The 15,543-nt window shown below is 35.9% G+C and overlaps 1 protein-coding gene across 3 annotated transcripts; it reads right to left on the bottom strand.

Annotated features, from left to right (window-relative positions):
• Positions 1-1,192: 1,192 nt before the first annotated feature.
• Positions 1,193-15,376, bottom strand: LOC132555728 (RNA exonuclease 5-like). 3 transcript variants are annotated; one of them, XR_009554450.1, is made up of 14 exons: positions 15,116-15,376; positions 14,254-14,487; positions 13,583-13,746; positions 12,872-12,998; positions 11,988-12,324; positions 11,072-11,151; positions 9,548-9,666; positions 7,087-7,225; positions 6,568-6,668; positions 5,308-5,396; positions 2,717-2,986; positions 2,070-2,260; positions 1,516-1,714; positions 1,193-1,389 (listed from the first exon to the last, which is right to left on the bottom strand). XR_009554450.1 is itself a non-coding variant. In XM_060220091.1 (13 exons), the coding sequence occupies exons 1-13, from the start codon at positions 15,227-15,229 to the stop codon at positions 1,574-1,576; spliced, it is 2,106 nt and encodes a 701-aa protein (XP_060076074.1). In that variant the 5' UTR covers positions 15,230-15,376; the 3' UTR covers positions 1,193-1,573. The 3 variants fall into 3 exon arrangements, 2 of the variants coding, with proteins under 2 accessions (XP_060076074.1, XP_060076075.1); XM_060220091.1 differs by having other exon boundaries at positions 1,193-1,714; XM_060220092.1 differs by having other exon boundaries at positions 1,193-1,714; positions 14,254-14,472.
• Positions 15,377-15,543: the final 167 nt, after the last annotated feature.

The following is a 15,543-nucleotide window of genomic DNA, read 5'->3' as shown; positions in this document are numbered from 1 at the left end:
AAATGCAAGATGGCCTGCTGTTAGCCATTTTGTTTTTCTGATCAGACCCAAAATGAAATGGGCACATCTAGGGACAAAGCGGAACCAACATAAGAAATTTGAGAAAGATCTACGGAGCAGTTCTCAAGAAATAACAATAACAATCTTGCAAAGTAAAATACAAGATGGCCGTCTGTCAGCCATTTTGTTTTTCTGATCAGACCTAAAATTAAATGGGCATAACTAGGGACAAAGAGGAACTTACTTATGAAATTTGAAAGAGATACATCCTGTGCGTTCTAAGAAACAGCAATAACAAATTTTAAAAAGTTAAAATACAAGATGGCTGCCTGTCAGCCATTTCGTCTTTTTTATCAGACCAAAAATCGAATGGGCACAACTAGGGACCAGGGGGAACCTACAAATGTAATTTGAGAAAGAACCATCGAGTACTTCTCAAGAAATAGCATTAACAAACTTTCAAAGTCAAAATCCAAGAAGGTCATTGTTGGGCCATTCTGTTTTTCTGATCAGACCCAAAATCGAATGGCACAACTAGGGACAAAGGGGAACCAACAAATGCAATTTGAGAAAAGTTGTTCACAGATGGATGGACAATGGACAGACTGACGCAGAGCAATTTAAATAGCCAACCATCATCTGATGATGGTCTAAAAATGTCAAATGAGGTTGACAACAGTACTAGTTTGATAAAACTTACAAGAGGAATATGATTGACTGTTCAGCAAGAGAAGGTAAAACCAAAAGCACAGATTTACCCCAATTCTTTTTGTGAAGTCATTTGAACACATTACAACCCTGTGACTCAAAGTGGTTCAAGGTCATTCAATGGAACAAACTTGATAGCCTTTATCCCAGAATGATCCTTGTTCAATATCAAGATGCGGCAATATGGTTTCATGAGAAGAAATTGCTGAAATATTTTACACACTAAACCCTGTTACCATGAACACATGCTGCTACAGACAAATTATCTTAACCCCAGGCTGTCTAGTTCTTTAAGAGTACTTGTAAGAAAATGGTTGACACCTGATGTATGGATAACAGACATCATGGCATAATTATCAGCTGATCACATGCCTTTTGGTCGGTTAAGATAAATATTGTAAGGTGTATTCAGATAAAGGAGCATGTGTATGCTATTTCACAACATCCAAGAAATAACTTTTCAACATAAAACAAAGCAAGCTGATAATAGAAACGATTTTATATTTTAAATGAGAGTATGTCACATTAATTATGTAAATGGATGTTACATGGCATTGACAGTACACACTGTTCCAAACTTGCATTACTTCTGGACTTGGTCAGATTTTTAATGATGACTGATTGAAGTTTTAAGCAGTTGGCCTGTACATACTACTATGAGAACAAATTGCTGGGAACAAACTTTGTTACAACTAACCATTCCTAGCAATTTCTTAAAGTATGTAGAAATTGTCATTTTAATAAAAATGAAAAAAAAAAATTCCATCCTGCTGTGAAAGTCGGCCATTCCAAAGTATACCAATCAACTATATATCTCTGAGTTTCTGTTTGATAATGATATAAAAACAACAGAAAAATCTGCAGTTCAGACAATTTTGATGAAAGTCTTGGCACATTGGCATTTTCCTGAAGAAGACTGTCCTGGTAAAATCACTGTCACTAGACTGCCAACCTTGGTATGTTTCAGCACCTTTCCCAGCCGTTTATCCATTCTGCCAAGCAGTTTCTGTAAAACCAAGGTTAAAGACATGCTTTATAACATCCAACCTATTACTTAACGACATATTCATGTTTGTCATTCTAGAAACTTCTGTATGTATGGAAGGTTTTTGAAATATTAAAATGAATACTTAAGCTAAATTCAATGTGAGGATTTTCCAATAAATGCAGAAATTCATATTACACAAATTATTATCTAAATTTACATATTACTCATGAAGTAACATCCAATAGCTCACCAAAATAATACACCTATTTTATAAACAGTATCCTGTTGATATCTAACCATATCAATCAGACTAGCCATCGACATGGTACACTGACTACAGTAAATAACGGTATTATTGCTCTGACTTTTTTACCTGTTTTTCCTCCTCCGTCAGTTTTCCTGTGTCCTCTTTCTTGTATGAGGGAAAGCATGTGTAGACAAAATCATGGAACTCTACATACGACTTCGACAGTGACTTACTAGTCCTGTCACAATCAGACACTATGGCAACCACTTCCTGATCGGCATGCTGCTGCACAACAGATGCTTCATCCACCAGGGCAGCTAGGGGAAACGAGAAAGGTCATTTAATAAACTAGGTCACAACCACCGGGACAGCTATTGGAAACAAGAGGCCCATGGGACCTGAAGAGTATAAAGACCTTTATCTATAAACTTAATGGCCTTTAATGTTTAATTACAGATTAAGATGTATAGTGGCACTAGGAAATTCGTTATAACAAAATGAAAGTGAGACATTTAAAATAGAGTGTGATATAAGCTACTTCAGCTTTTAATGAGAAACCTGGTATATATTTTAAACCTGAATGTTGCATACATAAGGGATAAGGCATATCCATGTACTATGGATATCTATGAAGCTTCCTTGTAATAATGTATATTGTGTATGCTCAAGAAATGTAACATTTTGTCCTAATGATGTGGAATCTGATGCAATCAGTCAATTAAAATGTCTAACAGTCTACTGACACTAAAAAGAACTTTATCATTACAACTCACCTGTTTTCTTCACATCTTTTGTAATACTGAACAGACTTTTGTACTGGCTGTTTGAAATATTGTGAAAGAAGGATTTTTTTCTAGCGACGATTTGTGTATGTGATAGAGACTCCGACTTTGATTGGAGCTCCACAGCCACTGAAGTGTTTTGGTCCTTTATTTCCTCCTCAGATGCCTGAACACTTTGCAGATCAGGTTTTGGTTCCACATCACTTTTCTCTTCTGGTGGAAATATTGCTCCACCAATCACACAATCACCAAAAGCAATGTCTGCAATATCAAATTTAACACATATATGTAAGATCTGTCATAATGACATTGAAACACACATACACTATAAATGGTAAATAGCATTCTTAAATTCAACAGCATCACCAGATTTTTAACAAATATCTGTATTGATGGATAAAGGCATGCTAAAGCAGGGCATCTTTCACAACACATACTTGAGGCTTGTTATCTTTTGACCCAAAGTGACCTTGACCTTTGTATCCGACCCAAGGTATGTAACTCTATCACTCAAATTCAGAAACAGAACAACCTTGAATACCATATCACAACTAATCTTGTTTAAAGTGTTAGAGATGGTAGAGATGGTAAATCAAGTTCCCACACAACACATCATGTTAAATGTTTTAGAGACATGTAAATCAAGTTCCCACACAACATATCATGTAAAATGTTTTAGAGACATGTAAATCAAGTTCCCACACAACATATCATGTTAAATGTTTTAGAGACATGTAAATCAAGTTCCCACACAACACATCATGTTAAATGTTTTAGAGACATGTAAATCAAGTTCCCACACAACACATCATGTAAAATGTTTTAGAGACATGCACATCAAGTTCCCACACAACACATCATGTAAAATGTTTTAGAGACATGCACATCAAGTTCCCACACAACACATCATGTAAAATGTTTTAGAGACATGCACATCAAGTTCCCACACAACACATCATGTTAAATGTTTTAGAGACATGTAAATCAAGTTCCCACACAACACATCATGTAAAATGTTTTAGAGACATGCACATCAAGTTCCCACACAACACATCATGTAAAATGTTTTAGAGACATGCACATCAAGTTCCCACACAACACATCATGTTAAATGTTTTAGAGACATGCACATCAAGTTCCCACACAACACATCATGTAAAATGTTTTAGAGACATGTAAATCAAGTTCCCACACAACACATCATGTTAAATGTTTTAGAGACATGTAAATCAAGTTCCCACACAACACATCATGTTAAATGTTTTAGAGACATGTAAATCAAGTTCCCACACAACACATCATGTAAAATGTTTTAGAGACATGCACATCAAGTTCCCACACAACACATGTTAAATGTTTTAGAGACATGCACATCAAGTTCCCACACAACACATCATGTAAAATGTTTTAGAGACATGTAAATCAAGTTCCCACACAACACATCATGTTAAATGTTTTAGAGACATGTAAATCAAGTTCCCACACAACATATCATGTAAAATGTTTTAGAGACATGTAAATCAAGTTCCCACACAACATATCATGTTAAATGTTTTAGAGACATGTAAATCAAGTTCCCACACAACACATCATGTTAAATGTTTTAGAGACATGTAAATCAAGTTCCCACACAACACATCATGTAAAATGTTTTAGAGACATGCACATCAAGTTCCCACACAACACATCATGTAAAATGTTTTAGAGACATGCACATCAAGTTCCCACACAACACATCATGTAAAATGTTTTAGAGACATGCACATCAAGTTCCCACACAACACATCATGTAAAATGTTTTAGAGACATGCACATCAAGTTCCCACACAACACATCATGTTAAATGTTTTAGAGACATGTAAATCAAGTTCCCACACAACACATCATGTAAAATGTTTTAGAGACATGCACATCAAGTTCCCACACAACACATCATGTAAAATGTTTTAGAGACATGCACATCAAGTTCCCACACAACACATCATGTAAAATGTTTTAGAGACATGCACATCAAGTTCCCACACAACACATCATGTAAAATGTTTTAGAGACATGTAAATCAAGTTCCCACACAACACATCATGTTAAATGTTTTAGAGACATGTAAATCAAGTTCCCACACAACACATCATGTTAAATGTTTTAGAGACATGTAAATCAAGTTCCCACACAACACATCATGTAAAATGTTTTAGAGACATGCACATCAAGTTCCCACACAACACATCATGTTAAATGTTTTAGAGACATGCACATCAAGTTCCCACACAACACATCATGTAAAATGTTTTAGAGACATGTAAATCAAGTTCCCACACAACACATCATGTTAAATGTTTTAGAGACATGTAAATCAAGTTCCCACACAACACATCATGTTAAATGTTTTTGAGACTGGTAAATCAAGTTCCAATGCCACTGTCATTTGGTTTGCACTACGTTTGAGTAACTCATTTTGCCAAACCAGTGTTTACAATTAATTCTTGAGAAACAATTGTTGAATACAGTATTTATACAATGAAATGAATCAACATGTAATACACAATAATGATTACAAAAACACATTGTCATCCAGGTCGTACCATTGGCAAGCTTGAGCTTGACGAGTTCCATTGTGGCTGAGGCATCTTCTATAGAATTGTGGCCTGATGCATCCCCTTGGATATCACGCCTGTAAATAAATTCATTTGTCTATAAAATAGCAGCTATATATATCCTTCAGTAAGCCTGACATGGTATCCCTTAGTTTAACAATCAAATTAGTTTGAGACAGGTGGGATGGGGGGTCCCTGTCAGGACAACAGAACAGTAACAATTCACTAATGACATGTCAACAATTAATTATACAGGTGTCTCTCCATTAGTTTGAGACAGGTGGGAGGAGGGGTCTCTGTCAGAACAACAGAACAGTAACAATTCACTAATGACATGTCAACAATTAATTATACAGGTGTCTCTCCATTAGTTTGAGACAGGTGGGAGGGGGGTCCCTGTCAGGACAACAGAACAGTAACAATTCACTAATGACATGTCAACAATTAATTATACAGGTGTCTCTCCATTAGTTTGAGACAGGTGGGAGGGGGGTCCCTGTCAGGACAACAGAACAGTAACAATTCACTAATGACATGTCATTAATTAATTCATCCTTTTGTTACTTCAATGATGTGAAGCACTGGGACAACATAAACACATATCTAACAAGGCCTGTAGGGATTCCATTACCACATACAATTCTTGTGTTCAAGATGGCTTTATCTCAGTCTCAGATAATTTATATATCTTATTTGAAGGTGTAACCCTGGTTAAATACTAGCCGCAATATACCACTCGGCTAGAGAGAACTTCTCTTTAGCTCGATTGGTTGAGCATCAGACTAGTAAGCCAGGGGTCCCGTGTTCGATTCCTAGCGGAGGCATTGAAATAAATAATGACCTCTGTTACAAAGTTTACAGAATGTCAGCCCTTGACTGAGATAAGTCAACCTCAAACAGATAATAGAATCTATTAATCCTACAATAATGCTCTCAATCACCTTGTCTTTTATGACATCACAAAGATGTGACACTGTATTTTATAACATATTTTTTCCCTCGAAATTCCAAATACCAATGTTTGTCCTTCAGTTCTAGGTATTCTGCCTCGAAATTTGTTGTTTTCAGCATTTGCACGACCAACATTGAGTTTACCAAATATTAATGTAAAATTTGTGTATATATCTTTATGTAAAATACCTGTAATTATCAATTATCTCCATTACAGTGATGACTGAGTCATCAATATGTAGTTATGTGGGATAATGGATATTCAAACATTGTAGAAAACTAAAAAGTACAAATTACTTGAGAAATACAGATGCAAGTCGCCTCAGTCCTGTTTTCCTCTTCCTGTCGCCATTCAGATTGTACATCACACTTGTGTCCATCACATATGGGTGAAACATCTGTCAACCAGACCAGTCATATTTAAAAGGGCAAAAATTGGCAGCAAATTTACACTAAGATTTGGATCTATGATGAATCTTACCTTTTACCCAGATTCAGTTATATTCCAGCAAAGAGAAGAAAATCACAGTGATCTAGATTCAGTAAATATCAAGTTCGACAGACATATTATCATTTTAAATGGATTTAGTTATGCTGGACAAACCTTGACAGTGGACCGACAGATGACAAGTTATACTCCCCTAACTTATGACAAGTTATACTCCCCTAACTTATGACAAGTTATACTCCCCTAACTTAATATAACAAGTAAATGCTAGAATTGTTCAATTTGTTTATTTTTACCATTGAAAACAAAACATATCAGAAGTCTGCCAGCTTATGACGTGTCATATCAAAATGTGATTACTGACAAACCTGCAGAGCATTCAAGTCACCACACAGTGACTGTCCACATAAAATAGCATCATCTGGGAGAATTTTCCTCAAGTATTTCTGTACATCACTCAAACGTGTCTGTACTGGGTCCAGGATCTGCTTGGTGATACCACTGTATCTGTTAAAGACAAGAAACATCTGTTGTGAGTCACATCAGAAAGTTATCATTTGTTACTATTTATTAATCTATTTAACAGGTTTAACGTCCACTATTACAACCTTTCAGCAGATGAGCTTTGTTCTTACCAGAATTATTAGATTTCTATTGATGAAGACATTTCAGTATTAATCAGATCTTTACAATTAATCACTGTTACCTCAATACCATACTCAAGTTTTAATCCATGCCTGTTATCAATACGATACTTGAGTTTTAATCCATGCCTGTTATTAATGCCATACTCGGTATTACTCTGTATTAATCCTATACTCAGTATGAAATGGATCTGTCTGTGCTGACCTTGTTTTGTCCTTAGGTAAGACATTTAACCCTAATTGCTCTGAATGGCCTGCAACAGGCCTCCTGTAACACTATTTAGTAAGAGTCACCAGCAATTACAAAGAGACTCCCCCACCCCACACCTCAAAAGACCTCCTTACTCTTTGTAAATCCAAAGAGACTTCCCCACCCCACACCTCAAAAGACCTTCTTACTCTATGTAAATCCAAAGAGACTCCCCCACCCCACACCTCAAAAGACCTCCTTACTCTTTGTAAATCCAAAGAGACTTCCCCACCCCACACCTCAAAAGACCTCCTTACTCTATGTAAATCCAAAGAGACTTCCCCACCCCACACCTCAAAAGACCTCCTTACTCTATGTAAATCCAAAGAGACTTCCCCACCCCACACCTCAAAAGACCTCCTTACTCTATGTAAATCCAAAGAGACTCCCCACCCCACACCTCAAAAGACCTCCTTACTCTATGTAAATCCAAAGAGACTCCCCACCCCACCCCACACCTCAAAAGACCTCCTTACTCTATGTAAATCCGAAGAGACTCCCCCACCCCACACCTCAAAAGACCTCCTTACTCTATGTAAATCCAAAGAGACTTCCCCACCCCACACCTCAAAAGACCTCCTTACTCTATGTAAATCCAAAGAGACTCCCCACCCCACACCTCAAAAGACCTCCTTACTCTATGTAAATCCAAAGAGACTCCCCACCCCACCCCACACCTCAAAAGACCTCCTTACTCTATGTAAATCCGAAGAGACTCCCCCACCCCACACCTCAAAAGACCTCCTTACTCTATGTAAATCCAAAGAGACTGCCCCACCCCACACCTCAAAAGACCTCCTTACTCTATGTAAATCCAAAGAGACTCTCCCACCCACACCCCACACCTCACCCCACACCTCAGACCTCCTTACTCTATGTAAATCCAAAGAGATTCCCCCACCCCACACCTCAAAAGACCTCCTTACTCTATATAAATCCAAAGAGACTCCCCCACACCACACCTCAAAAGACCTCCTTACTCTATGTAAATGCAAAGAGACTGCCCCACCCCACACCTCAAAAGACCTCCTTACTCCATGTAAATTCAAAGAGACTTCCCCACCCCACACGTCAAAAGACATCCTTACTCTATGTAAATCCAAAGAGACTCCCCCAGCCCACACCTCAAAAGACCTCCTTACTCTATGTAAATCCAAAGAGACTCCCCCAGCCCACATCTCAAAAGACCTCCTTACTCTATGTAAATCCAAAGAGACTCCCCCAGCCCACACCTCAAAAGACCTCCTTACTCTATGTAAATCCAAAGAGACTCCCCCAGCCCACATCTCAAAAGACCTCCTTACTCTATGTCAATCCAATCAAGTTTTAAAGCCAAAATATATGTATCATTTGGCAATTTCCTGTGATTCAGAAAACTTCCATTTGATAACTATGGAAAGATCAGATTAAAATATATATAAGCTGATTGCTACACTTGTGTATCTATTGAGTAACACTTGGTGGGGATATCAAAACAAATAAAAATTATAAAAATTTGTCCCACAGAAAATATTAACCCATGTTAATACTTAGTTTCAAAATCTACCACAAAAATATCATGTGACTATATATATATATATATTTGCACACTGGTATAGGGGTGTTGACAGGTAAAGAGCAATGCTGCACCTGCTGTGAGGTTTTCATGATGACAGGATGAGGGTGTGTAGTTATTCAGTAATGATTGTACCTGGATCAAGGCATGTTTACAAAGAGTGAATTTCAAACACTTTTTTATCAATACCAACACGTGATATTATTTTTACTACATTTGTATAATTAGAATCATTTATTTTCTTCAAGTTAGAAAAATAGTGAAAGATGCATGTATTGGGGCTTTCAGACAAAGATCTCCATGTTTGAATTAAGCCCTAGCTTTGTACCCTGTATTAATATTACACCTCAGCAGTCTTTACAGATAGATTGAGAACTTACTTGGTAACGTAGTCACGGATTCTGTGATGTGGTTTCACAAATGTATCATAAATACATTCGAGGTCCTCGTTTACTACAGAAATTCTGGTCACTTCACTTTTCAATCGTACTGTCAAACACTTTAAATACAATAGCACATCAAGAATGAGTAATATATGAGGTTACCAGGGTATATCATAATGAATGACATATTCAATTTGTTACAGCTACAAACTGCAGCCAGTTGTTAATGAATGCAAAACGTCATTGGTAACCTATTTAAATAAGACCATTAGAAACACTTACTAAACAACAACTAGAGAAGGCCAAATTCAGGGTAGTACCGGCCAAGGAGAGGAATCCCCCAGGGCCGTATACTCAAAAACCAGCTCAAACAGAAGATAAGATTTCCATTGACCTACTGAAGGGAGACCTGTTGTTGAGTGACTCGTCTTCCGACAACTCTTCCGTCAAGAGTATCAGCTCCACAGAATTACCTGGACCCTTAGTGGATTATAAGAAGCTGGCCTATGCCTCAACATCAGATGCCACCATTTGCCTGGACGAACTAGCCTACCCATGATGAACAACAAACGCTTTTCATTATTATTATTTTGATTGGACTTTAATTATTAATTTGCATACTTCATGAACTTCAATAATACCATAATTTGGCAAAGTATAACGTCAACTTTAGGGCTTATCTGCCCTTACTCTATTGTCAATGTAAATACGTCATAGTTAATTCTGAAAAAAGTACTTCAGGGAGCTAAAATGTACAAAAAATTGTCCTGATGAAGCCTCGAATAGAGGCGAAACTAGTAGACAATTAGTAAAAATTACCCACTAACTGGTGACATTTGTTCTTGTTGCGAATGATTCTCCTACGGTTTTATATGGTAACCTATTTAGTACTTCATTAGCCTTAATGCTTTTAACTGAACAGCAGCTTAATTCATTGATACAGAATAAAGTTATATTGTTTGAATTCATGACACTTTTTATATGTTACAAATTAGGGTAGTAATACACACACCTGTGTGATCCAGAATTATTCACTCTAGCTGGTCGATGTCAGTAATAAGCTGGTCTCATTCTGGCATTTAAATCATGATTAAAATCTAACATATGTCTATTTCAAAGAATTTTTCACCAAATCTGATACTGACAAGCACAATTGTGGTCAGATTTACCAACATCTGATAAAAGACGTCCCTATTGTGGTACCTTCAGTCAGACCATTTCCCCCAGTTTTATTGTGTGTAAAGAGTAAAGAGATATTCTTCATGTTAACATTTTAGCTAAAGCTACTCTCTGAAGAAATGAGATTTGAGAAAAGCTGTCTTTTCTGACTAAAATGAACTTTGTTTGAGATACAGTCCACTTCATCATAAAAAGATATTTTTTCCACAAACAGCCAAGGGACAAAAATGGTCACATTACTACACCTTTATAACTTGTTATCTGAAATTTTCACATTGAATACCTCCTCATACTTTCATGCAACATCATCTTGTAGAAATAAATCATCACGTGTGTACATACCATTTCACAATCTATGGCAAAAATTGGACTGTGGTTAGTTACTGTGCCATAGTCATCTTTAGAGTAGATGAATTCTGTGTCTGAAAATGATAAACATAGCAGTAGTCAACACTGTTACCTATATCCTGGAATAAAAAAACTATAATTTTACATTGCAATTTCGCATTTTCTATTGGCCAAAATGGACACATGTGACAATGTATAAAAATTCATTGTAAATCGTGTGGTTCCATAAATAGATTTATTGGGAACATTTTGTTTTCAATTTTTTAAACACTTCTAACTTTATCTGCTTTCAATTTTTATTAAAAAACCATAAAACAATGCCAACAAGGTTGGCTTCTTCCTCTATGAATGGAGAAACTGATGGACTTGGTTGAATCTGCCATGTACAACTATGTTATGACAGCGGTAAGAGAGTTTGAAATTTTGATATCTGTCCCTGTTGATACTGTTCTTGGTTGGTAAGATAATATCATGAATTGACCTCATGCTTCAATTGTATATTGTTCAACCAAGTTATAACAATAGATTATATCATCCATTGGTACACATTAGTGATACTGCTATAACAATAGATTTTATCATCCATTGGTATACATTAGTGATACTGCTATAACAATAGATTTTATCATCCATTGGTATACATTAGTGAATACTGCTATAATTGTATATTGTTGTCCTATAACAATAAATTATAGTATCTATTGGTATAAATTAGTGAAAACATTATGTAGTAATTAAAACTACTTCAGAAAACAGACATTTTAATAATTACTTCTGCCCAATATCCACAGTTGTATCATTTCATGTAAATTGTGTTTTTTAATTAAAAAAAGAAATAGAATTATTCTTCTCCTACTTATAGGGTATTGACATGTGGTGTTACAACAGTTATAACAGAAAAAGTCCTTACTTGTGTTAAGGTTTGGCATGGGGAAGCCTTCTAGCACCATCTGTGATGTACTCAATAAAAGGTGTGTCCTAGGAAATCTATCAGAGGCTGGCAGTAGTTCACTTTCTATCTTTATTTCTGGTTCTTTGTGAATTTCCTGTGTTTCAAGTGTCACACTGGCAGGCTCTGTTTGTGGTACTTTTCCCCCTATGATGGGAGCCATTGGTTCAATATTAACAATCTGTGTTTTACTTTGAGTTTCTCTGCGCTTCATCTTTTCTCTGAGTGACAATGGAACATACAGTAATTCCTCCGCAACAGAAGAGCCATATTCTTCAGGGGATACCATGTCTACAGACTGGAATAAAAGAAATCTTGTAATATCTTAATACATTCTGTAAAGTTAATTCATATTCCAGTATTATCAGGTTCCAGTACAAGTTAATGCTAACTGTTTGGCACTTCTCAGAAATAAATATGTGTAGATGGTTTGTTTATGGTTTGTTCCATATCATTGCTAGTGACTGTGTTATTATACATACCGTGAATGTCCAGCAACTACAGCTAAAACAACATCAGTATGATAATAGATATGTATTATAAAACAACATCCAAGTAAAACAATATAAAGAAGTCGGGTATATTAATGAATGCACAATTGAAGAGAGCTGTTATACCTGTTGTTTGATGTCTTTTCAATTTCATGCTGTTGAATCTCTCAGATGAAATATAATATTATTTTTTAAAAAATGGAAAACAGAAATTCTGTACATCTTGTGTTGTGTCAAAATTTTTCTTAATCTTTCCACAGTATGCATGTACAAACATAATGAATTATGTATTATCACTCTGATACATTCAATATCACATAAAATGAAATATATCAACATCTACAGCTTACTCACCATTTCAAAATATTTCTGTATATTTGGAAAGCACTCTGGATGTGTTTGATAGTCATCACTGCCAACACCATCCAACACAATGACTACCACCCCTTCAATCTTGCTGGGTCTCAGCAACTTACACCACCTAAAGACAGGTCAAAGATCACACAGCCATGTCTTAGTTTTAAATCTAGACAAAGTTCTAATGGATATAACATACAACTTAAACTTAAAAACAGCATAACGTGACCTGGGTACCATTTAGCATAGTAACACAATCACATGACCTGGCTATCATTTAGCATAGTAACAAAATCACATGGCCTGTCTATCATTTAGCACAGTAACAAAATCAGGTGACCTGGCTATCATTTAGCATAGTAACATAATCACTTGACCTGGCTATCATTTAGCATAGTAACATAATCACATGACCTGGCTATCATTTAACATAATCACATAGCCTGTCTATCATTTAGCACAGTAACATAATCACATGACCTGGCTATCGTTTAGCATGACAACACCATCATATGACCTGGCTATCATTTAGCATAATACAATAACATGACCTGGCTATCATTTAGCATGACAACACCATCATATGACCTGGTTAGCATACATATGATTTGGCTATCATTTAGCAAGAATCATCACTGCTCTGTGCATTATTTATTGTAAGTCTTGTCATGGTACCATCACGTAACAAGGATGTAACCTTATATTTACCTCGGTCTGTAAGAGGACAGGTTACCCTGTAATGCATACAGCAACAAGTGCTGTACATCCATCATAAACAGGGGAGGTAATGTAGGAACTGGGCTTTCTTTACACAGCATGACACCATATTCTGACGCAAGGTCATCCAGTGTGAGAAACAGCTTGGATTTATCCTGAAAAAACAAATAAACACAAAATGACAGACTATACAAGATGGCTGTAGTTTTTTACCAAGTCACATACTATACTCATGTTTGAAAAAGCAGATTGGTACATGTAATGGTTCTGGTGTAAATGTTGTTTTAAGTTGTAACATGATCCCAACACGACCTTCAAAATTTACTCCATATAATTTTTTTTAATAAATATACTTAACCATCTCCACAAACAGCGAAACAAATCATGATGCTTGGTCTCATATATTGAAGATGTTAAGTTATTACAAGTTCTAAATACATTAAGACTATAAAATTTGGTTCATGTCCAAATCTTTTATCATAGACCTGCATGTCAGTTAGAAACATTTTTACAATCATGTTAAGATGTTTTGTAAAGAAAAACCAAAATTTCACACTGATGTACAGCCACTAAACAATCACACAATAATGTTAATTTGTCTAAAATCTTAATACTTGTGTGAATTACCAGTATCTGTGTCATTTATTTTCAAGTCAAATTACCTGGCTTAATTTCTGTCTTTCTCGTAAGGCTTTACGCAGTTCCAGCAGGGCTTCCCCTGATAATTTGGGCTTGCTCTCCTCCATAGATTTTCCCTTTAAAATTTCTGCCGACGTTTCTTGTGGAACAAATGATGCAACATTCCCAAAGGCTTCTGGGATTTTCTGTATCTTTGCTTGTGTGTGATCTTCATCATCAGAGTCCTCCAAACTGGTTTTAACCTTTTTAAAAATACACTGATAAAATATACTGGTAAATATATATTTATACATGAGGCATATTAAGTACGATTCTAAAGGTAGAGTTCTCCTTGTGGGGTCATAGAGTCTAACTTGAAATTGTACATAATCAGTCTAAAATAATCCCAAATGAATATTAAAGACAGTCAGATGTATAAAATAATACTCTGTTTTATAACTGAATAAATAATATATATATAAGTTAGTTTAATAAACAAATTATTTAAAAGGGAAATCTTTTCAACACATAGTCATCGAAGTAAAGTACTAGAATGGATGGTATATGATTTAATGCAAGGGATCTTAATCCTCCAGTTAGTGATGCTTGAAAACAGTCTGTACAAACTTTCACTGTCGAATCCAAGATGTCTCTCTTATCCTATAGTCCTTATATAATTTAACCTTCATGCAAATCTAAATATAAAATATCTCTTGTGTACTTTCCAAATAATAATGAGAATAATGATGTTTGACTCCTAGAATCAAAAGGTGATAGCTAGGCAGCCCATTTAGTTCTTCCGGCCAATCTTTATATGTATTTGCAGAGATCTATACAGGGCATCATGAGTGTCATTTGGACCTCAACTATTTGTTGACATTGCCTGCTTCATATTTAACATCGTACCGCATCCACGTCTTTAGCTAGTTGAAGGAATGCCGCTGCTTTTCTCTTCTTGGACTCGATGCGTTTGGTTTTCTTAGAGGATTTGGAATCCGAAGATTTATCTTCAGGTGTCATGTTGTAATCAAAAGCAAAGAGACAAAAACATGATTATAATACAAACGTCTATTCTTTTTTCATTCTGCAAACATCCTGCATTCTTTTCGTTGAGGTCATCTTTTTGGTATATCAGGGGTAAAAATAATTATTCTTCACGTTTCACGTGTTATTATTTTCTACATCTGTATCATTTAAAAGCTTATCGTAATGGGTTTCCTTTCTATTATTGAAAACACTCTGTTGATTGAGATGGGGGAAATCCTAATCTATTGAATGCTTTACAGAAACTGTGTGCGGCATTTTCAAACTGGCTTGTTTGGGGTTGTGAGGAG

This window comes from Ylistrum balloti, unplaced genomic scaffold (genome assembly GCF_031769215.1).
Source record: "Ylistrum balloti isolate Yb309-2 unplaced genomic scaffold, AGI_CSIRO_Ybal_v1 Utg370512, whole genome shotgun sequence".
NCBI classification, from domain to species: domain Eukaryota; kingdom Metazoa; phylum Mollusca; class Bivalvia; order Pectinida; family Pectinidae; genus Ylistrum; species Ylistrum balloti.
The sequence above is the reverse complement of the archived record's forward strand: the minus strand, read 5'-3'. Positions and strand labels throughout refer to the sequence as shown.